The sequence below is a fragment of the Giraffa tippelskirchi genome, chromosome 6 (assembly GCF_054371585.1).
Source record: "Giraffa tippelskirchi isolate mGirTip1 chromosome 6, T2T-mGirTip1v1.2.pri, whole genome shotgun sequence".
NCBI classification, from domain to species: domain Eukaryota; kingdom Metazoa; phylum Chordata; class Mammalia; order Artiodactyla; family Giraffidae; genus Giraffa; species Giraffa tippelskirchi.
In genome coordinates, this window is record NC_137280.1 from 119160116 (window position 1) to 119176403 (window position 16288).

At 37.8% G+C, this 16288-nt stretch overlaps 1 protein-coding gene across 22 annotated transcripts in view; it reads right to left on the reverse strand.

The window, feature by feature from the left end:
* Positions 1-16288, reverse strand: part of CDKL3 (cyclin dependent kinase like 3) — a 53643-nt gene that overhangs the window by 34363 nt on the left and 2992 nt on the right. For 14 of the 22 annotated variants that reach the window (XR_014057258.1, XR_014057252.1, XR_014057248.1 and 11 more), the window contains 3 exons: positions 15536-15718; positions 11980-12174; positions 544-722 (listed from right to left, as the gene is read on the reverse strand). Coding sequence is in view for 7 of the 22 variants with exons in the window: in XM_081502883.1 (XP_081359009.1) it covers positions 544-722; positions 11980-12174; positions 15536-15718 (557 nt within the window). In the remaining 15 variants the exon portion in view is untranslated. Of the gene's footprint in view, positions 1-543; positions 723-11979; positions 12175-15535; positions 15719-15997; positions 16225-16288 lie in introns of those variants that run through there. The other 8 variants (XR_014057245.1, XR_014057246.1, XR_014057244.1 and 5 more) reach the window with 2 other exon arrangements.

Here is a 16288-nt window from a genome sequence, read left to right on the forward strand (position 1 = left end):
TGATGGTGTCTTTACGTTCTTCAAGATTCATCATTTATTAGATTGTTGTTTCCTATACTATTTTTTACTGACTCACAATAGACTGAGGCCTTTCTACTTTTGAAATATCTAGTACAATTTAAAAATTATTATTTGTCAGTCTTTGCAAAGACTGTGCCATACGCAGGAACTAGGAAACTTGTGGTGACACTGGCAGAGTAGATGATTTTAAAATCTCTGCAGAATCTAGAGTCTTACAGAGAAGCAAGGAGGCCACTCTATAGAGGGTGGGGCACAGCTTAAGGCAAGCATGGATGGCAGCCTGAGAGGTTTCTGCATAGGTTTCCTGGGACTAGGGCCACTCAGCGCCAGGGGGCAAGTGTGGCAACATCAGTAGCAGCAGGGTAGATGTCTAGGGTCTCTCTGCTCTATTTGAGGGAGTCCCTTTTCTATCCCAAGCCCAGATGCAGAAGGCAGAGTTTGCCAGTAGTTCAGGTAGCAGATACACCAAGGGAAAAAAGAGATGGCTAGGAAAGACCAGGCAGGATACCCAACTATACATACTTTCCATAAGAGATATCTTTTAATACTAATTCTGGAGCTCTATACCAGCGTGTGGCCACATAGTCCGTATAAACATCTCCAGGAGCTGCTAGTGTTCGTGCAAAACCAAAATCACAGAGTTTAGTAATTCCTGATTGGGACACTAAAATATTCTCAGGTTTTATATCTCGATGAATGATCTAAAAAACAAACAGAAGATGTAATACATTAAAATGAGGTTTCATTATCTAGAAAATTTCTCAACAGTTAAGAGAAAATCTAGCTAATTAAGACAGTAAAGTTATTTTCTTACCACATGCAAAGGATTAACTACACAGTGCAAAAATATGTAACTATAAATAGTTGTGTGTGTACTCAGTTGTGTATGACTCTTTGTGCCCCACTGACGATAGCCCACTAAGCTTCTCTGTGCACGGTATTTTCCAGGCAAGAATACTGGAGTGGGTTGCCATTTTCTACTCCAGGGGATCTTCCCAACCCCTTGAAAAGATAATAACAAAGGTAATACTGAAAAGATAAATCACATTCATAAAAAAAAAGTAATCAAAAAGAACTTAATGGAAAAAGTTTAACTTTCTATTAACTCCATGTCACACCCCAGGTACTGCCCTTTGTCTCATTTCCTTCATAGCTAAACTTCTTGAAAACATTATTTTTACTTATTCACTTTCTGATCACTCATTCGTTGCTCAAGTGGAAGGTGAGCAATCTGTCTTCTGCTCCCCCATTCAAATTGCCCTAGCAACTCTATTCAATGCTCTGTGGAGACCCAAATGGGAAGGAAATCCAAAACTGTGGGAATATATATATGAGATTCACTTTGCTGTGCAGCAGAAACTAACACAACAATTTTTTTTTTTTTTTTTCAGTGCCAGGTGTTTATTCCCCCACACGCGGGACTGCTTAGACACAACACACACAGGCGTTGGCACCGTGGGAGGGAGCAGCGCCCTGGCCTAACACAACAATTTAAAACAACTATTTGCTTAGTCCTTTAGTTGTGTCCGACTCTCTGTGACCCCATGGACTGGAGCCCGCCAGGCTCCTCTGTCCAGGGAACTTTCCAGGCAAGAATATGGGAATGGGGAGCCATTTTCTACTCCAGGGGATCTTTCTGACACAGGGATCAAACCCACATCTCTTACATCTCCTGCGTTGGCAGGTGGATTCTTTACCAACTGTGCCACCTGGGAAGCTCGCAAAACAACTATATTCCAATAAAAATTAATTTTTAAAAATGTCCTGGCCAAAGTCATCAACTTCATTGTTGCTACATCCAACAGACATCCCTCAATACATATCTTGCCAGATGTGAAGTGAAAGTTGCTCAGTCATGTCCTACTCTTTGTGACCCTCATGGACTATATATAGTCCATGGAATTCTCTAGGCCAGAATACTGGAGTCAGTAGCCGCTGTTCCATTCTCCAGGGCTTCTTCCCAACCCAGGGATAGAACCCAGGCTTCCTGCATTGCAGGCGGATTCTTTACCAGCTGAGCCACCAGGGAAGCCCTCACTAAATATCTTAGTGTAAAAATATAGGCAACCACTCCTTCATTCCTGATTTCTGGGACCAGTTTCCTCCTATGGCAGCTTCTTTTTCTCTGTCTGTAAATATAGGGTTCTGGTCTTAGGGTTCTCTTCTCATATATCTTGTTTCTTGCACAATCTCATCTACTTTTTTTTTTTTTTTTTAAGCACTTTCTTCAGTTGGTTATGGGAATACCATATTCTTTGGGGCTTCTTCCCACCTATTGGCTGTTTCATCTCAATCTCACCTACTCTTACAGGCCTTAGTAACTATCTATATACTAGTGATTTCCATATTTCTATCTCTAACCAAGAAATTTCTCTTGGTTTCCACAAGAAGTGGAAGCCTGCAAGAAGTCCCATAAGGCTGACCCACATACTCCCACAAAGTCAGATAATTAAAAACTAAATGCATTATCTTCTCCCCCAAACCCATTTGTTCTTAATAGTCCTTTAGCTCAGTGAATGGAACCAACATTGATCTCATGGCTCAAGCCAGAAATCAAGGCACATTTCTCCCTCAGGTCCCATATTCTCTCCATCCACCTCTCTCCCTAGTTCAAGTTCCCTCAGCTCTCTCATCAAAATTATTACCTTACTAAATGGTTTACCTGAATTCCCTCTGACCCCCTCCCATTCATTGTCCACAATGAAATCTGAGTATTATTTTAAAATCATGTGTATGATTATGTCACTCCTTCAAGGATTCCCCATGCCATAGGACAAATTTGAAGCTACATAAAATGGCTGGTAAGGGCTTACAGGATTTGGCCTCTGCTCATATTCTCAGCCACTATTCCCTAGCCTATAGAACATTGGTTTCCCAATTTTCCAGGTTTGTGTCATCATTGTTTGCATTTGCTGATGCTGTTCCAACTGCCTAGAACACTGCCTCGCCAGCTATTTCCTCATGTCTCAGCTGAGATGTCTGCAATAGAGGTTCTTTTTATATGTTATTCTACAGTTCCTCCTTCACAGTTATTTTATTATTATTACTTTATTATTATTTGCCTATTTACTTGTCATTCCCATTAGACGGTAAGTTCCATGAGGGCAAGATGTGTATCTGTTTTGTTCAGGCTATATTCCCCATGCCCAGTACAGTGCCTGAAACAAAGAAGGCATTTAAAAACTTTATCAAATGTATTAAGCACATTCTCATCACCAGCAAAGTATCACAGCACAAGTGAAAATATCTCGGCGACAGAATTCTGGGATCTTTCCTTTTTTATACAACTTATTGCTATAAGCTTTTGGGATTAGCTTCTGTTCTGCCTCAAGTCTTACTCCTAATTGGCCAAATAATTATCTTAGGGTAATGAATCACCTTAAAGGAACCATCTGTAAAACTGTGTTAGTCCTTATTTGCTTTCTCAACTTTTGCTGAGTGACTACTACATGCCAGGTACTATACCAAGATCTGAGAATATAACATGAGCAAAAATAGACATGGAAAAGCACTTTAAAACATCACTTTACATATTCTGCCTACTACACAGCCATGACCCTCCTCCTCAGTGCTCTAAACATGCATAAAGATGCATTCATTTGACACCCTAATATGCTTACTCTTTTTAACAGTTAACACCCTGACTACATGCAGAATTTTGTTATCTTTGAGAATCAAGCACTCTCTAAATTCCAACTTTTTTAAAACTCTGTTTTAACAACATCCTCTTTGGTCTTCCACAATCACACTGAGACCTCTATAAACATAGTATTTCTATGTTTTTAGATTTTCTTTAATTTTTCTCATCAATGTTTAATAGTTTTCAGTGTATAGGTCTTATTTTCTCTCGGTATTTTATATTTATGATGTTATTACAATGGTATTTTTAATTCAGTTTCTGATTGTTGCTAATATACAGAAATACAAATAATTTTGGTATATTGATCTTCTACAATCTTAATAAACTTACAGTTTAGTTCTTTTAACTTTACTGTAGATTCTATAAAATTTTCTACAGAAATGATCATGTCATTTGTGAATAAAGACAGTTTTATTGCTCAAAAAAAAAAGAGATACCACTTCACATCCACTGGAATAGTGATAATCAAAAGACAATAACAATACTGGGAGGACACAGAAAAACTGATACATTGTTGGTGGGGATATAAAATGGTATAGCCATTTTGGAAAAAACAGTTTGGCAGTTTCTTCAAAAAGTTAAAACATAACCTCACCATATGATCCATTGATATTCTTAAGTTATCCTATTTCTATTCCCCACTACCCAATTCCTGGTAGCTTTGTAGACCAACAGCTCCCAAATCATGGTGAAAACTAGCAGCCTAGTAGCCAGCAGAGGAAGCTGTATCTCCTAGCTATAGGGTTGGATCTCCTCCAAAGCCCCATTCCCAGGTAACAGTCATTACCTAACATGTCTGTCAGATTACTGGAAAATTCCACTAGAAGTCTCCTCTTCACTGACCTAACTCCGAGCTTGCCCAGGGCCAAGGGCCTTTGTTAGAAACAATTAGCAGCTACTAAATAACATTATAGCCACCTGAGGGAGCTATAACAGGACAAATAACAAGCTGACCAAAATACTTAATTAAAAAGAAAGGCTGGGAGTGAGATGTCCATAAAGGATTTGGAAAGTTCCAACATATTACTGAGAATCATGAAGGGTACAGGCCCAGCTGTGCACACAGGAAAGACTTTTCTCAGGAAAGACCCGAGATTGTCCCTAAGCTCTCAAGTCTGGTGGAATTTAGGTTCTACACAAGCAAGAAGGTAAGGCTAAGCTGTAAACTCTCTGCCTAAACACTGAAGATACGCCCCAACACAGAGAGAGAAGGAGCCCTCAGTAAATACCCAGTAAATATGGCTCAGAGATTTTTAGTTTCAAGAGTTTAAGGAAATCTCTGTCCAAACATTAGCTGACCATTAAACTAACTGAGCGGAGAAGGCAATGGCACGCCACTCCAGTACTCTTGCCTGGGAAACCCCATGGACAGAGGAGCCTGGTAGGCTGTAGCCCATGGGGTAGCGAAGAGTTGGACATGACTGAGCAACTTGACTTTCACTTTTCACTTTCATGCACTGGAGGAGGAAATGGCAACCCACTCCAGTATTCTTGCCTGGAGAATCCCAGGGACGGAGGAGCCTGGTGGGCTGCCGTCTATGGGGTCGCACTGAGTTGGACATGGCTGATGTGACTTGGCAGCAGCAGCAGCAGCAAACTAACTGAGCATAGATTTCAGTGGTCACACATGACAAAGAATACAGACCTCACAAATTAGTTCAGGAAAATAACTAATAAACAGTTACAACTGCAAACCTTGAGACATAAGAAATTCTGATCTCCAGATTGCCACAATGTATTATTCTACATGTCCAGTTCTCAACAAAAAATTACAAAATTTCCAAGAAAATTCCCCCAAAAAAGTGTGCAAAGAAAGATATATGGCCATGCATGGGGGGAAAAGCAATCAATAAGAAGCTTTGCCAGAAGAAGCCCAGACATAACCTGGGAAACAAAGACTATTCAGTTCATTTCAGTTCAGTCGCTCAGTTGTGTCCGACTCTTTGCGACCCCATGAACCACAGCACGCCAGGCCTCCCTGTCCATCACCAACTCCCCTGTCCATCACCAACTCCCGGAGTCCACCCAAACCCATGTCCATTGAGTCAGTGATGCCATCCAACCATCTCATCCTCTGTCGTCCCCTTCTCCTCCTGCCCCCAATCCTTCCCAGCATCAGGGTCTTTTCCAATGAGTCAACTCTTCGCATGAGGTGGCCAAAGTATAACATCAGTCCTTCCAATGAACACCCAGGACTAATCTCCTTTAGGATGGACTGGTTGGATCTCCTTGCAGTCCAAGGGACTCTCAAGAGTCTTCTCCAACACCACAGTTCAAAAGCATCAATTCTTCAGCTCTCAGCTTTCTTCACCGTCCAACTCTCACATCCATACATGACTACTGGAAAAACCATAGCCTTGACTAGATGAACCGTTGTTGGCCAAGTAATGTCTCTGCTTTTAGTAAGCGTCTTTTAATTACATGGCTGCAATCACCATCTGCAGTGATTTTGGAGCCCCCCAAAATAAAGTCTGACACTGTTTCCACTGTTTCCCTATCTATTTCCCATGAAGTGATGGGACCAGATGCCATGATCTTAGTTTTCTGAATGTGAGCTTTAAGCCAACTTTTTCACTCTCCTCTTTCATCAAGAGGCTCTTTAGTTCTTCTTCACTTTCTGCCATAAGGGTGGTGTCATCTGCATATCTGAGATTATTGATATTTCTCCCGGCAATCTTGATTCCAGCTTGTGCTTCCTCCAGCCCAGCATTTCTCATGATGTACTCTGCATATAAGTTAAATAAGCAGGGTAACAATATACAGCCTTGACGTACTCCTTTTCCTATTTGGAACCAGTCTGTTGTTCCATGTCCAGTTCTAACTGTTGCTTCCTGACCTGCCAAAGTATTGGAGTTTCAGCTTCAACATCAGCCCTTCCAATGAACACCCAGGACTGATCTCCTTTAGGATGGATTGGTTGGATCTCCTTGCAGTCCAAGGGACTCTCAAGAATCTTCTCCAAAACCACAGTTAAAAACCATCAGTTCTTTTGAGCTCAGCTTTCTTTATAGTCCAACTCTCCCATCCATACATGACCATTGGAAAAACCATAGCCTTGACTAGATGGACCTTTGTTGGCAAAGTAATGTCTCTGTTTTTTAATATGCTGTCTAGATTGGTCATAACTTTCCTTCCAAGGAGTAAGCGTCTTTTAATTTCATGGCTGCAATCACCATCTGCAGTGATTTTGGAGCCCAAAAAAAATAGTCAGCCACTGTTTCCACATCTATTTGCCATGAAGTGATGGTGGGACTGGATGCCATGATCTTGGTTTTCTGAATGTTGAGCTTTAAGTCAACTTTTTCACTCTCCTCTTTCACTTTCATCAAGAGGCTCTTTAGTTCTTCACTTTTTGCCATAAGGGTGGTATCATCTGCATATCTGAGGTTATTGATATTTCTCCCATCAATCTTGATTCCAGCTTGTGCTTCATCCAGCCCAGTGTTTCTCATGATGTACTCTACATATAAGTTAAATAAGCAGGGTGACAATATACAGGCTTGACATATTCCTTTTCCTATTTGGAACCAGTCTGTTGTTCCATGTCCAGTTCTAACCGTTGCTTCCTGACCTGCATACAGATTTCTCAAGAGGCAGGTCAGGTGGTCTGGTATTCCCATCTCTTTCAGAATTTTTCACTTTACTGTGATCCACACAGTCAAAGGCTTTGGCATAGTTAATAAAGCAGAAATAGATGTTCTTCTGGAACTCTCTTGCTTTTTTGATGATCCAGCGGATGTTGGCAATTTGATCTCTGGTTCCTCTGCCGTTTCTAAAACCAGCTTGAACGTGTGAAAGTTCATGGTTCATATATTGCCGAAGCCTGGCTTGGAGAATTTTAAGCATTACTTTACTAGTGTGTGAGATGAGTACAATTGTGTGGTAGTTTGAGCATTCTTTGGCATTTCCTTTCTTTGGGATTGGAATGAAAACTGACCTTTTCCAGTCCTGTGGCCACTGCTGAGTTTTCCAAATTTGCTGGCATATTGAGTGCAGCGCTTTCACAGCATCATCTTTCAGGATTTGAAATAGCTCAACTGGGATTCTATCACCTCCACTGGCTTTGTTCGTAGTGATGCTTCCTAAGGCCCACTTGACTTCACATTCCAGGTTGTCTGGCTCTAGGTGAGTGATCACACCATCATGATTAACTGGGTCATGAAGATCTTTTTTGTACAGTTTGTCTGTGTATTCTTGCCACCTCTTCTTAATATCTTCTGCTTCTGTCAGGCCCATACCATTTCTGTCCTTTATTGAGCCCATGTTTGCATGAAATGTTCCCTTGGTATCTCTGATTTTCTTGACGAGATCTCTAGTCTTCCCCATTCTATTGTTTTCCTCTATTTCTTTGCACTGATAGCTGAGGAAGGCTTTCTTATCTCTCCTTGCTATTCTTTGGAACTCTGCATTCAAATGGGTATATCTTTCCTTTTCTCCTTTGCTTTTCACTTCTCTTTTCACAGCTATTTGTAAGGCCTCTTCAGACAGCCATTTTGCTTTTTTGCATTTCTTTTTCTTGAGGATGGTCTTGATCCCTGTCTCCTGTACAATGTCAGAAACCTCTGTCCATAGTTCTTCAGGCACTCTATCAGATCTAGTCCCTTAAATCTATTTCTCATTCCCACTGCATAATCATAAGGGTTTTCATTTAGGTCATACCTGAATGGTTTAGTGGTTTTCCCCACTTTCTTCAATTTAAGTCTGAATTTGGCAGTAAGGAGTTCATGATCTGAGCCACAGTCTGCTCCTGGTCTTGTTTTTGCTGACTGTATAGAGCTTCTCCATCTTTGGCTGAAAAGAATATAGTCAATCAGATTTCGGTGTTTGCCATCTGGTGATGTCCAAGTGTAGAGTCTTCTCTTGTGTTGTTTAAATACGTTCAAGGTAAAAGAAAACCATATCTAAAGAACTAAAGAAAAGTATCAACAGAATGTCTCACCAAATAAAGGATATCAATAAAGAGAAAGAAATGATTAAAAATACTAAGCTGAGGGGGGGAAAACAGTATTAAGAAAGCAAAAAGGCAACCCCAAAGAGAAAATAATAGCAAATCATGTATCTGATAAGGATCTACTATCCAAAATATTGAAAATACAACTTAACAACAGAAAGACAAATAACCCAATTTAAATATGGGCAGAGAACTTTAATAGACATTTCTTCAAAAATAAACTTATTTTGCTTTAGATATGACATCAAAAGCAAAAGCAATCAAAGAAATATGTTCAGTTGTGTGCAACTCTGCGAGTACATGGACTGTAGCCCACCGGGCTCCTCTGTCCATGGGATTTCTCAGGCAAGCATACTGGAGTGGGTTGCCATTTCCTTCTCCAGGAGACCTTTTCGACAACCCAGGGAATGAGCCCAGGTCTCTTGCAACTCCTGCATTGGCAGGCGAATTCTTTACCACTAGTGCCTTCTGGGAAGCCCAGACAAATTGGACTCCATCATATCTGGAGACAAAAATGCCTCTTCTGAATTTTTCATTTAAGTGGAATTTATACTTACGTGTTTTTTGCATTTGATTTTTTTCAATATGTTTTCAAGTTTCACTCATTCTGTAGGATGCATCAGCAATTCATTCCTTTTTGAGGCTGAATAAATCCCATTATATGGGTATACTTTATTTTGTTTGTCCATTCATCAGCTAATATACATTGGTTTCTACTTTTCAGTTATTTTGAATAATGCTTACATGACATTCCTGGGCAGGTTTTTATGTGAACATATGCTATCAATTCTCTTGGATAGATACCTAGGAGTAAAATTTCCGGGTCATATGCTAATTCTATGTTTAACTTTTTGAGGAACTGCCAAGCTGTTTTCCATAGCAGCTGCACCATTTTACATTACCACCAGCAGTGTATAAAGGTTCCAGTTTCTCAACTTCCTTGCCAACATTCGTTCTTGTCTATTTTTTAAATTACAGCCAGCCTAGTGAGTGTGAAATGGTATCTGTAATTTTTCATATGCAGTACCATAACGACTCAAGATGTTGAGCATCATTTCATATGCTATTAGCCATTTGTATATCTTCTTTGGAGAAATGTCTACCAAGTCCTTTGCCCATTTTTAAATTGGGTTGTCTTTTTATGTTGAATTGTATTTTATATAATCTAGAAAGTAGTTGCTTATCATGTATGATTTTCAAATATTTTCTCCCATCTGTGAACTGTCTTTTTACTTTCTTGATGGTGTCGTTCAATGCACAAAAGTTTTTAATTTTGATGGATTCCAATTTGTCTATTTTGATTACTTTTGCTTTTGATGTCATATCTAAAGAACTATTGCCTAACACATGGCCACACAGATTACCACCTATGTTTTCTTCTGAGTTTTATAGTTCTGGCGCTTACATTTAGGTCATTAATCCGTTTAGAGTTAATTTTTGTATATGATATGAATTATCACATTTTAGATTCAAACAGTGAGTTTGATTCTCCTTTATTTTGTAGTGAAATGCTCCCAAAATACATAGAACTCTGTATTACAATGATAATAATTCTGCTCTATATAGCTCTATGTGCTTGAACTTTTTTGATTTGATTCATTTTATTAGTTTCAAGATCATTTACATTTTTATTCCATTTTGATTCTATTAAGCCATTTTTGTTTGTTTTAGTGAACTATAGTTGAATCAAAATATTGTGTCAATTTCAGATGTACAGCAAAGTGATTCAGTTATACACATATCATTTTTCAGATTATTTTCCATTATAGGTATTACAAGATATTAACTATAGTTCCCTGTACTATAAAGTAAATCCTTGTTGATTATCTATTTAACGTATAGTAGTTTGTATCTGTTAATCCTATACTCCCAGTTTAGCCCTCACCCCATTTCCCCTTTGGTAACTGTAAGTCTGTTTCCTATGTCTGTGAATCTGCTTCTGTTTTGTATATAGATTCATTACTATTATTTTTTAGACTCCACATTTAAGTGATATATTTATCTTTCTCTGTCTGATTTAACTTAGTATGATATTCACTAGGTCCATCCATGCTGCTGCAAATGGCGATGTTTCACCCTTTTTCATGGCTTAGTAATATTTGTATGTGTATCAATGACATCTCAATAGTCTGTTAAGCCCTTGGGTTGTTTCCTTATGTGCCTGAATTTAAACACTTAAGTTCAAAATTCTTACTTTAATTTTACCTCCTCTTTGAAGTTTTCTGCTCTCAGACTGGTGTCTCCCATTATTCAAGAAATGTTTTTAGTCTACTACAGGCAAGACACTATAGGGATAGAGATAACTATATCTGACTCCCTATCAGCACTGTTTATTGAGCACTTAAAATATACCTGACACAGTGCTAAACACTACATAGCTATTACCCAATTTGATCTTTACAAAAAAATCTGTGAGGTACTATAGCATTATTTTACAGATGAGGAAATTGAGGTTCAGAAAGGTTAGATAATTTTCCTGGGGCCACAGAGTAATGGGACTACCTTTCATTATGTAACTGTGAGCTACACAAGCTGTGTGGTTATCTATAGATAAGCCACTAGGTAAAAAACATAGCATAGTCTGATTTCAAAGACTGTGTGCTGTTAACTATTACATTATACTGCTTCCCCTTGGATCCATTTGGGCAAGAAAATTACAATCTGAGTCCTAGCTGCCATTACAACAAAGCTGCAACAGGAGATGCACTACTACTGAAACAGAATATTAGAAATTAAGGTACCTGAAAAAGCTGAGGCTATATAGATGTTACGCCTAATATCACTTAACTATGTCTAACTTTACAGAAAGTAGAGCTCATGTTGGGAACAAAGTATGTCAATAAAAACCTGCTGAAATAAACAGTAACTAAAAAATGTTAAAAGGCAACACTAAAAATCAAAACAGTTGATCGTCTTTCCTTTCTTGATTTAAAAGACAAGGCTCTACACTCCTCAGCCACTTTCTCTCCTTTCTTTCCCTAAAGGCACCCACATTCTCTTGCCATTCCCCTGGCTTAGTTTCCAATTCCTACTTCCAGACCTCCCATTATCTGGGCTGTCTTGACTTTCGATGTCTTAATATATTTTCGCTAACAAAAGACGCCAGAGTTGACTGCTGATTTTTCTCTACCTCCTTAGCATCTCAGAGTTGGTCTGCTTTATAGTTACAATTATTGTGTGTTCAATATGTTTTGTGGTTCTGTGACTGAATTATAAGGTAATAATTCCCCCAACCTTCTTTCCATTTTCACAATGTCAATATTGTACAGAAAAATAATTTTAACAACTTTCATAAAAACAGAACAATGTTTAAAGGGCACTTAAATTCACAGTTTTCCAATAATTTGGGTTACTTTGAAGCACTTACATTATTATTGTGAAGATATTCAATTGCTCGAAGAATCTGGAAGAGGTATTTTCTAAGACGTTTACTCTCTAATCCGTGACAATAATGTTGTAACTCATCTAAAACTGTGTGGTCAATAAATTCAAACACCAAATGAATTTTCTTTTTCTCTCTAAAAACTTCAATCAGATTGACCAGGTTTTCATGACGAAATTGCTATCAACAAAAGAAATGGATTTTTAATAAGTATCTCATACACCATAATTTGCACATATAAGACTCATATAATTTTAAAAAGAGGAATATTCTCAGTTTCTTTTCCTTCATGCATTTCAATAAAAATCTGTTGATTTGCTTACATTTCTATTTTTTTAAATGTTAATCCATTTCATAGTTAATATTTATAGAACAAAGGGAGCTATATTGCTTTACTTCAAGTTGACATTTGGTTGCTTACTAAAATAATTCAGAGTTAACATGCTGAAATGTAACTTTGTATTCTGCTAAGAGATATTGTCCTATCCTTTAAATTGGTTGTGATTAAAAGGTCTTTATGATTTCAAATTAGCATGAATTCCAGTGCCACTGAGCATGTAATCTGAATTTACAGAAATTAATTACTGAGTTTGGTCCTGAACTCTCAAGAGTAAAATGTAAGTTCCAGGTGGAGGTTATAAATTCATCACACTGTAACAAAAAGATATAAAAATATCTAGAAACTTTTCAGATATGTGAAATACCAATTTATATCCACAGGAAATTTTCTCACTGTTAAGATTCTATTAAGCAATGAAACGTGTTTTTACATTGGTAAGCACTCGTTGAAGATAATTTCAAAATGTCAATAATGGAATATATCGGCTTAGAAAACTAAGAGGTTTAACATTTTATGCTGCTTATTCTATTTTTTAACACACTGACTTAATTACAATCAATTCTCAAATATTTAACTTTTTCAAATTACCAAAAATATTTATTCATTTGGTTAAAAATTAAGGGGTATATTTTCAATGTTGGATTCATCAAAAAGTTATACTTGTATGAAAAAAATGTGCCTCATTCCAATGGCACAATATCAATTTTTCCAGTTATCTGTACTAATATATAAACTAAAGTCCTCAAAACATGACTAACAGAAAAACATGCCAAAATATAATGCCAGATTCCTTTCCTATTTTTGCTCCCAATTTCCCTGGTTGGTGGGGTGCCAGAGTGCTATAGCAACATGCTGGCAGTAGCAAAAAAAAAAAAGACTGCCTTTGGATACTACAATATTAATCCTTCAACTATGGAAAGTTACTGTTTTCTTGTCCAGTTGTAATATTAAAGGCAAAAGCAGAGAAAGTGAGTGCAAGTTAACAAGCATTAAGGAACATCCATCCAGGGGTACTGCAGAAGGAAATGGCAACCCACTCCAGTATTCTTGCCTAGAAAATCCTGTGGACAGAGGAACCTGGTGGGCTGCCGTCTATGGGGTCGCACAGAGTCGGACACGACTGAAGTGACTTAGCAGCATCTAGGGATAAGGGATCAGTGACTTCCTCAGATAAACCGTGAAACCCCAGAAATACTCCATTGTCCTTTTTCAGATTGTTTATTTTTGTTTTCTTTTATAAACAAAAAACTTTTCTACCGATATTCCCACTAATTACTCTAACTTATTTAATGAAATTCTAGCAGATAAAAATTTAGTTCTAATTAAATCATGATGGCAGTTGTTTTTAGAGTAAGAATGTTAATCCAAGAAATGTCTCTTGTGGAATTAGATTTGATTAAACTAAAAATTCTACAAGAAATAAACCAATGGGAAAAAAAGTTAGGGTATCTCAAAATAGCTTTAATTGTCAAATTGTAAATTGACAATAGTAAATTGTCAAATTCATCTCTGTGTTCTTGCCACATATCAGTTATTTTTACAAAACAATCAAGAAGAAAAAAAATCTGCTTAAATGCAACAAAGGTTAAAAAAAAAAAAAAAAAGAGCAAAAGATATTGCCTGGGAAAAGGTCTCCTAATCAGATTTCACTTATGGTGCACAAAGTTGCCTTCCAGTATTATTATATTTTAGGTCATCAGGATAAGGACAGGTATCTCTCACAAAATCATAACATCTCTACTGACTTTAACTTTCCTTTACATTGTCTAGAAATAGAGCAGTTCAAACAATCCACAGATGCCTAATATATTTCTTCTATTTAGAAAGCAAATTGATCCATCATATCTAATACAGACTTACAAAGAAAGAATATTACTTTTGTATCAGATAAAAATGAATGAGAAGCTGTTTTTTTCATCACATATAAAACATCTAGACTATGAACCTTAAAGCATCTAAATTCCAATAAACAAAATACATATGTATATATAGATATTTTTTAAATCAGTAGTTTTGTACCCAATCCCCTAGGAATGTTAATGCTCCTTTCTTTACACTTCTTAAGTCTTTCCCTTGGGTGGATCTATCATACCTACATGAAATTCTACCTTGTCCTCTGATCTCTCCTCATATTGTTCCCCACGTCTAAAAGCCTACTGGTCATCTTTACTGATTTCCTGTCACCTCGAATTCAACATTTCTAAAACTGAACTAGTTCCCAAATCATGTCTCTTTTGGGTCTCTGATATTTCCATCAATGGCAGCAATCACTGAACCTCAAAGATACCTTTGATTCCTCCTCTTTGTTGCCTTCTACACTTTCATGTCTTCTTTAGTAATATATTACGTTCTAACTCTACTTTTAATTCAAATTGCTGCATTCTAGCAAGGTCCCTCACATTTAACAGGATTCTTGAATTAAGGCCACAACAGATCTCCCTATTTTTACTTTCTCAGTCCTCCAATCTATTCTAAAAAATAATGCTAGATTAATATTAACCATTTCTTTACTCTGAATTCAAAATCTCTTAGAAAAATCAAGTTTTGATTTCTTAGCCTAAAAGACTTTAAAACCTACCTCCAATTTACTTTTCTAATCTCACTTCTTTCTACTTCTGTATAAGAAACTCCACAGGCAAATACTCTTTTCCTCTGTCTTGCTTTAGGCTCTCTGAGCTTATGCTGTTCCCCTAACCTGGGAAACAATAGTCTCTCCCTCTTTCCTAAATCCTACATACCCTTTAAAGCCCAATTCAAGTTCCATCTCCTCCCAGAAATCTCCCTATCCAGTAGGATTTTGTGTTAATCACTGGCTTTTATTGTGAGTCACTTAAAAGTCACTATTATTTTTATATGTCCTCTTGTCTTTCTGATTAAATAATAAAAGTTCTGAAGAGCAGGTACCGTCTCTTACCTCATTATAGTCATAGCATCTGGCACAAACACAGACATTTTTATTAAGTGTTATACCTAAATAATCGAATAATTATTTCACCCTTGGCAGTTTTTGTTACATTATACACAAGCACATTTATCTAGTATCACTGTAAAATTACAAAATGTACACAGTAAGGTAAACTATCACACTTGTTTTTCTATTCCAAATACCTATGTTAACTGAAATATTCGTTATATAAGTTTTTATTTCATAACAATATCTTTTTTGACTTACATAGAGCAATTAAGGTAAAAGAAGCAAACCTTTAGAAACTTTATTTCCCTCCTTGCAATTTTGTTGACAGACTTTTCTGGTTTCTCATAAAATATCTTAATGGCCACTATCTGCCCAGTATCCTTATGTTTACACTTCATGACTGTTCCATAACTTCCCTCTCCCACTTTTCCAAGGGTTTCATACATCTCCATTTTGAAGCCCGGTTTTTTCTTTATGGGAAGAAAGGGTGGGGTGGGGGGAGAAGATTAAACATTCATATCTTTATTTATTCAAGGTGGATAATGCAATATCACAATAAACTAATACTTTAAATTACGAAAAAGAAAAACTAGGAATCTTTTCCACGAGTCCTGTTTGTCTTTGGGAACTCTGCCCGTTCGGCAGCAAGGTGTCCTTATGTGGCTTCGGCCAACCACCAGAACTTGGGGGAACTTCCTACTGTCTCCATCATTCCCATTAAGATTTAAGATGCTTTCACTACATGTCACCTATTCATCATGGGTAGGGTCCCCACACGTCTCCACACGTCTCGTCAAGCCCCATCAAATATAAGTTTTCCGCAAAGCTGCCGTCATCAACATCAGGCCCCGGGACCCAAGAAAACCTCGGTCCCGCCCGCTCCTCAAACCAGGAGTCTTAGGGTCCCCTTGCCCCACCGTCGACCTCGTCCGGGAAGCCGCTGCTGCCTCAGCCCATTCTGTGATCCTGCCAGTATGGCTCAGTGCAATCACAGCGACTCCCCCGGCTAGCTCCCGACTGCCTACTACCATAGCAACGGT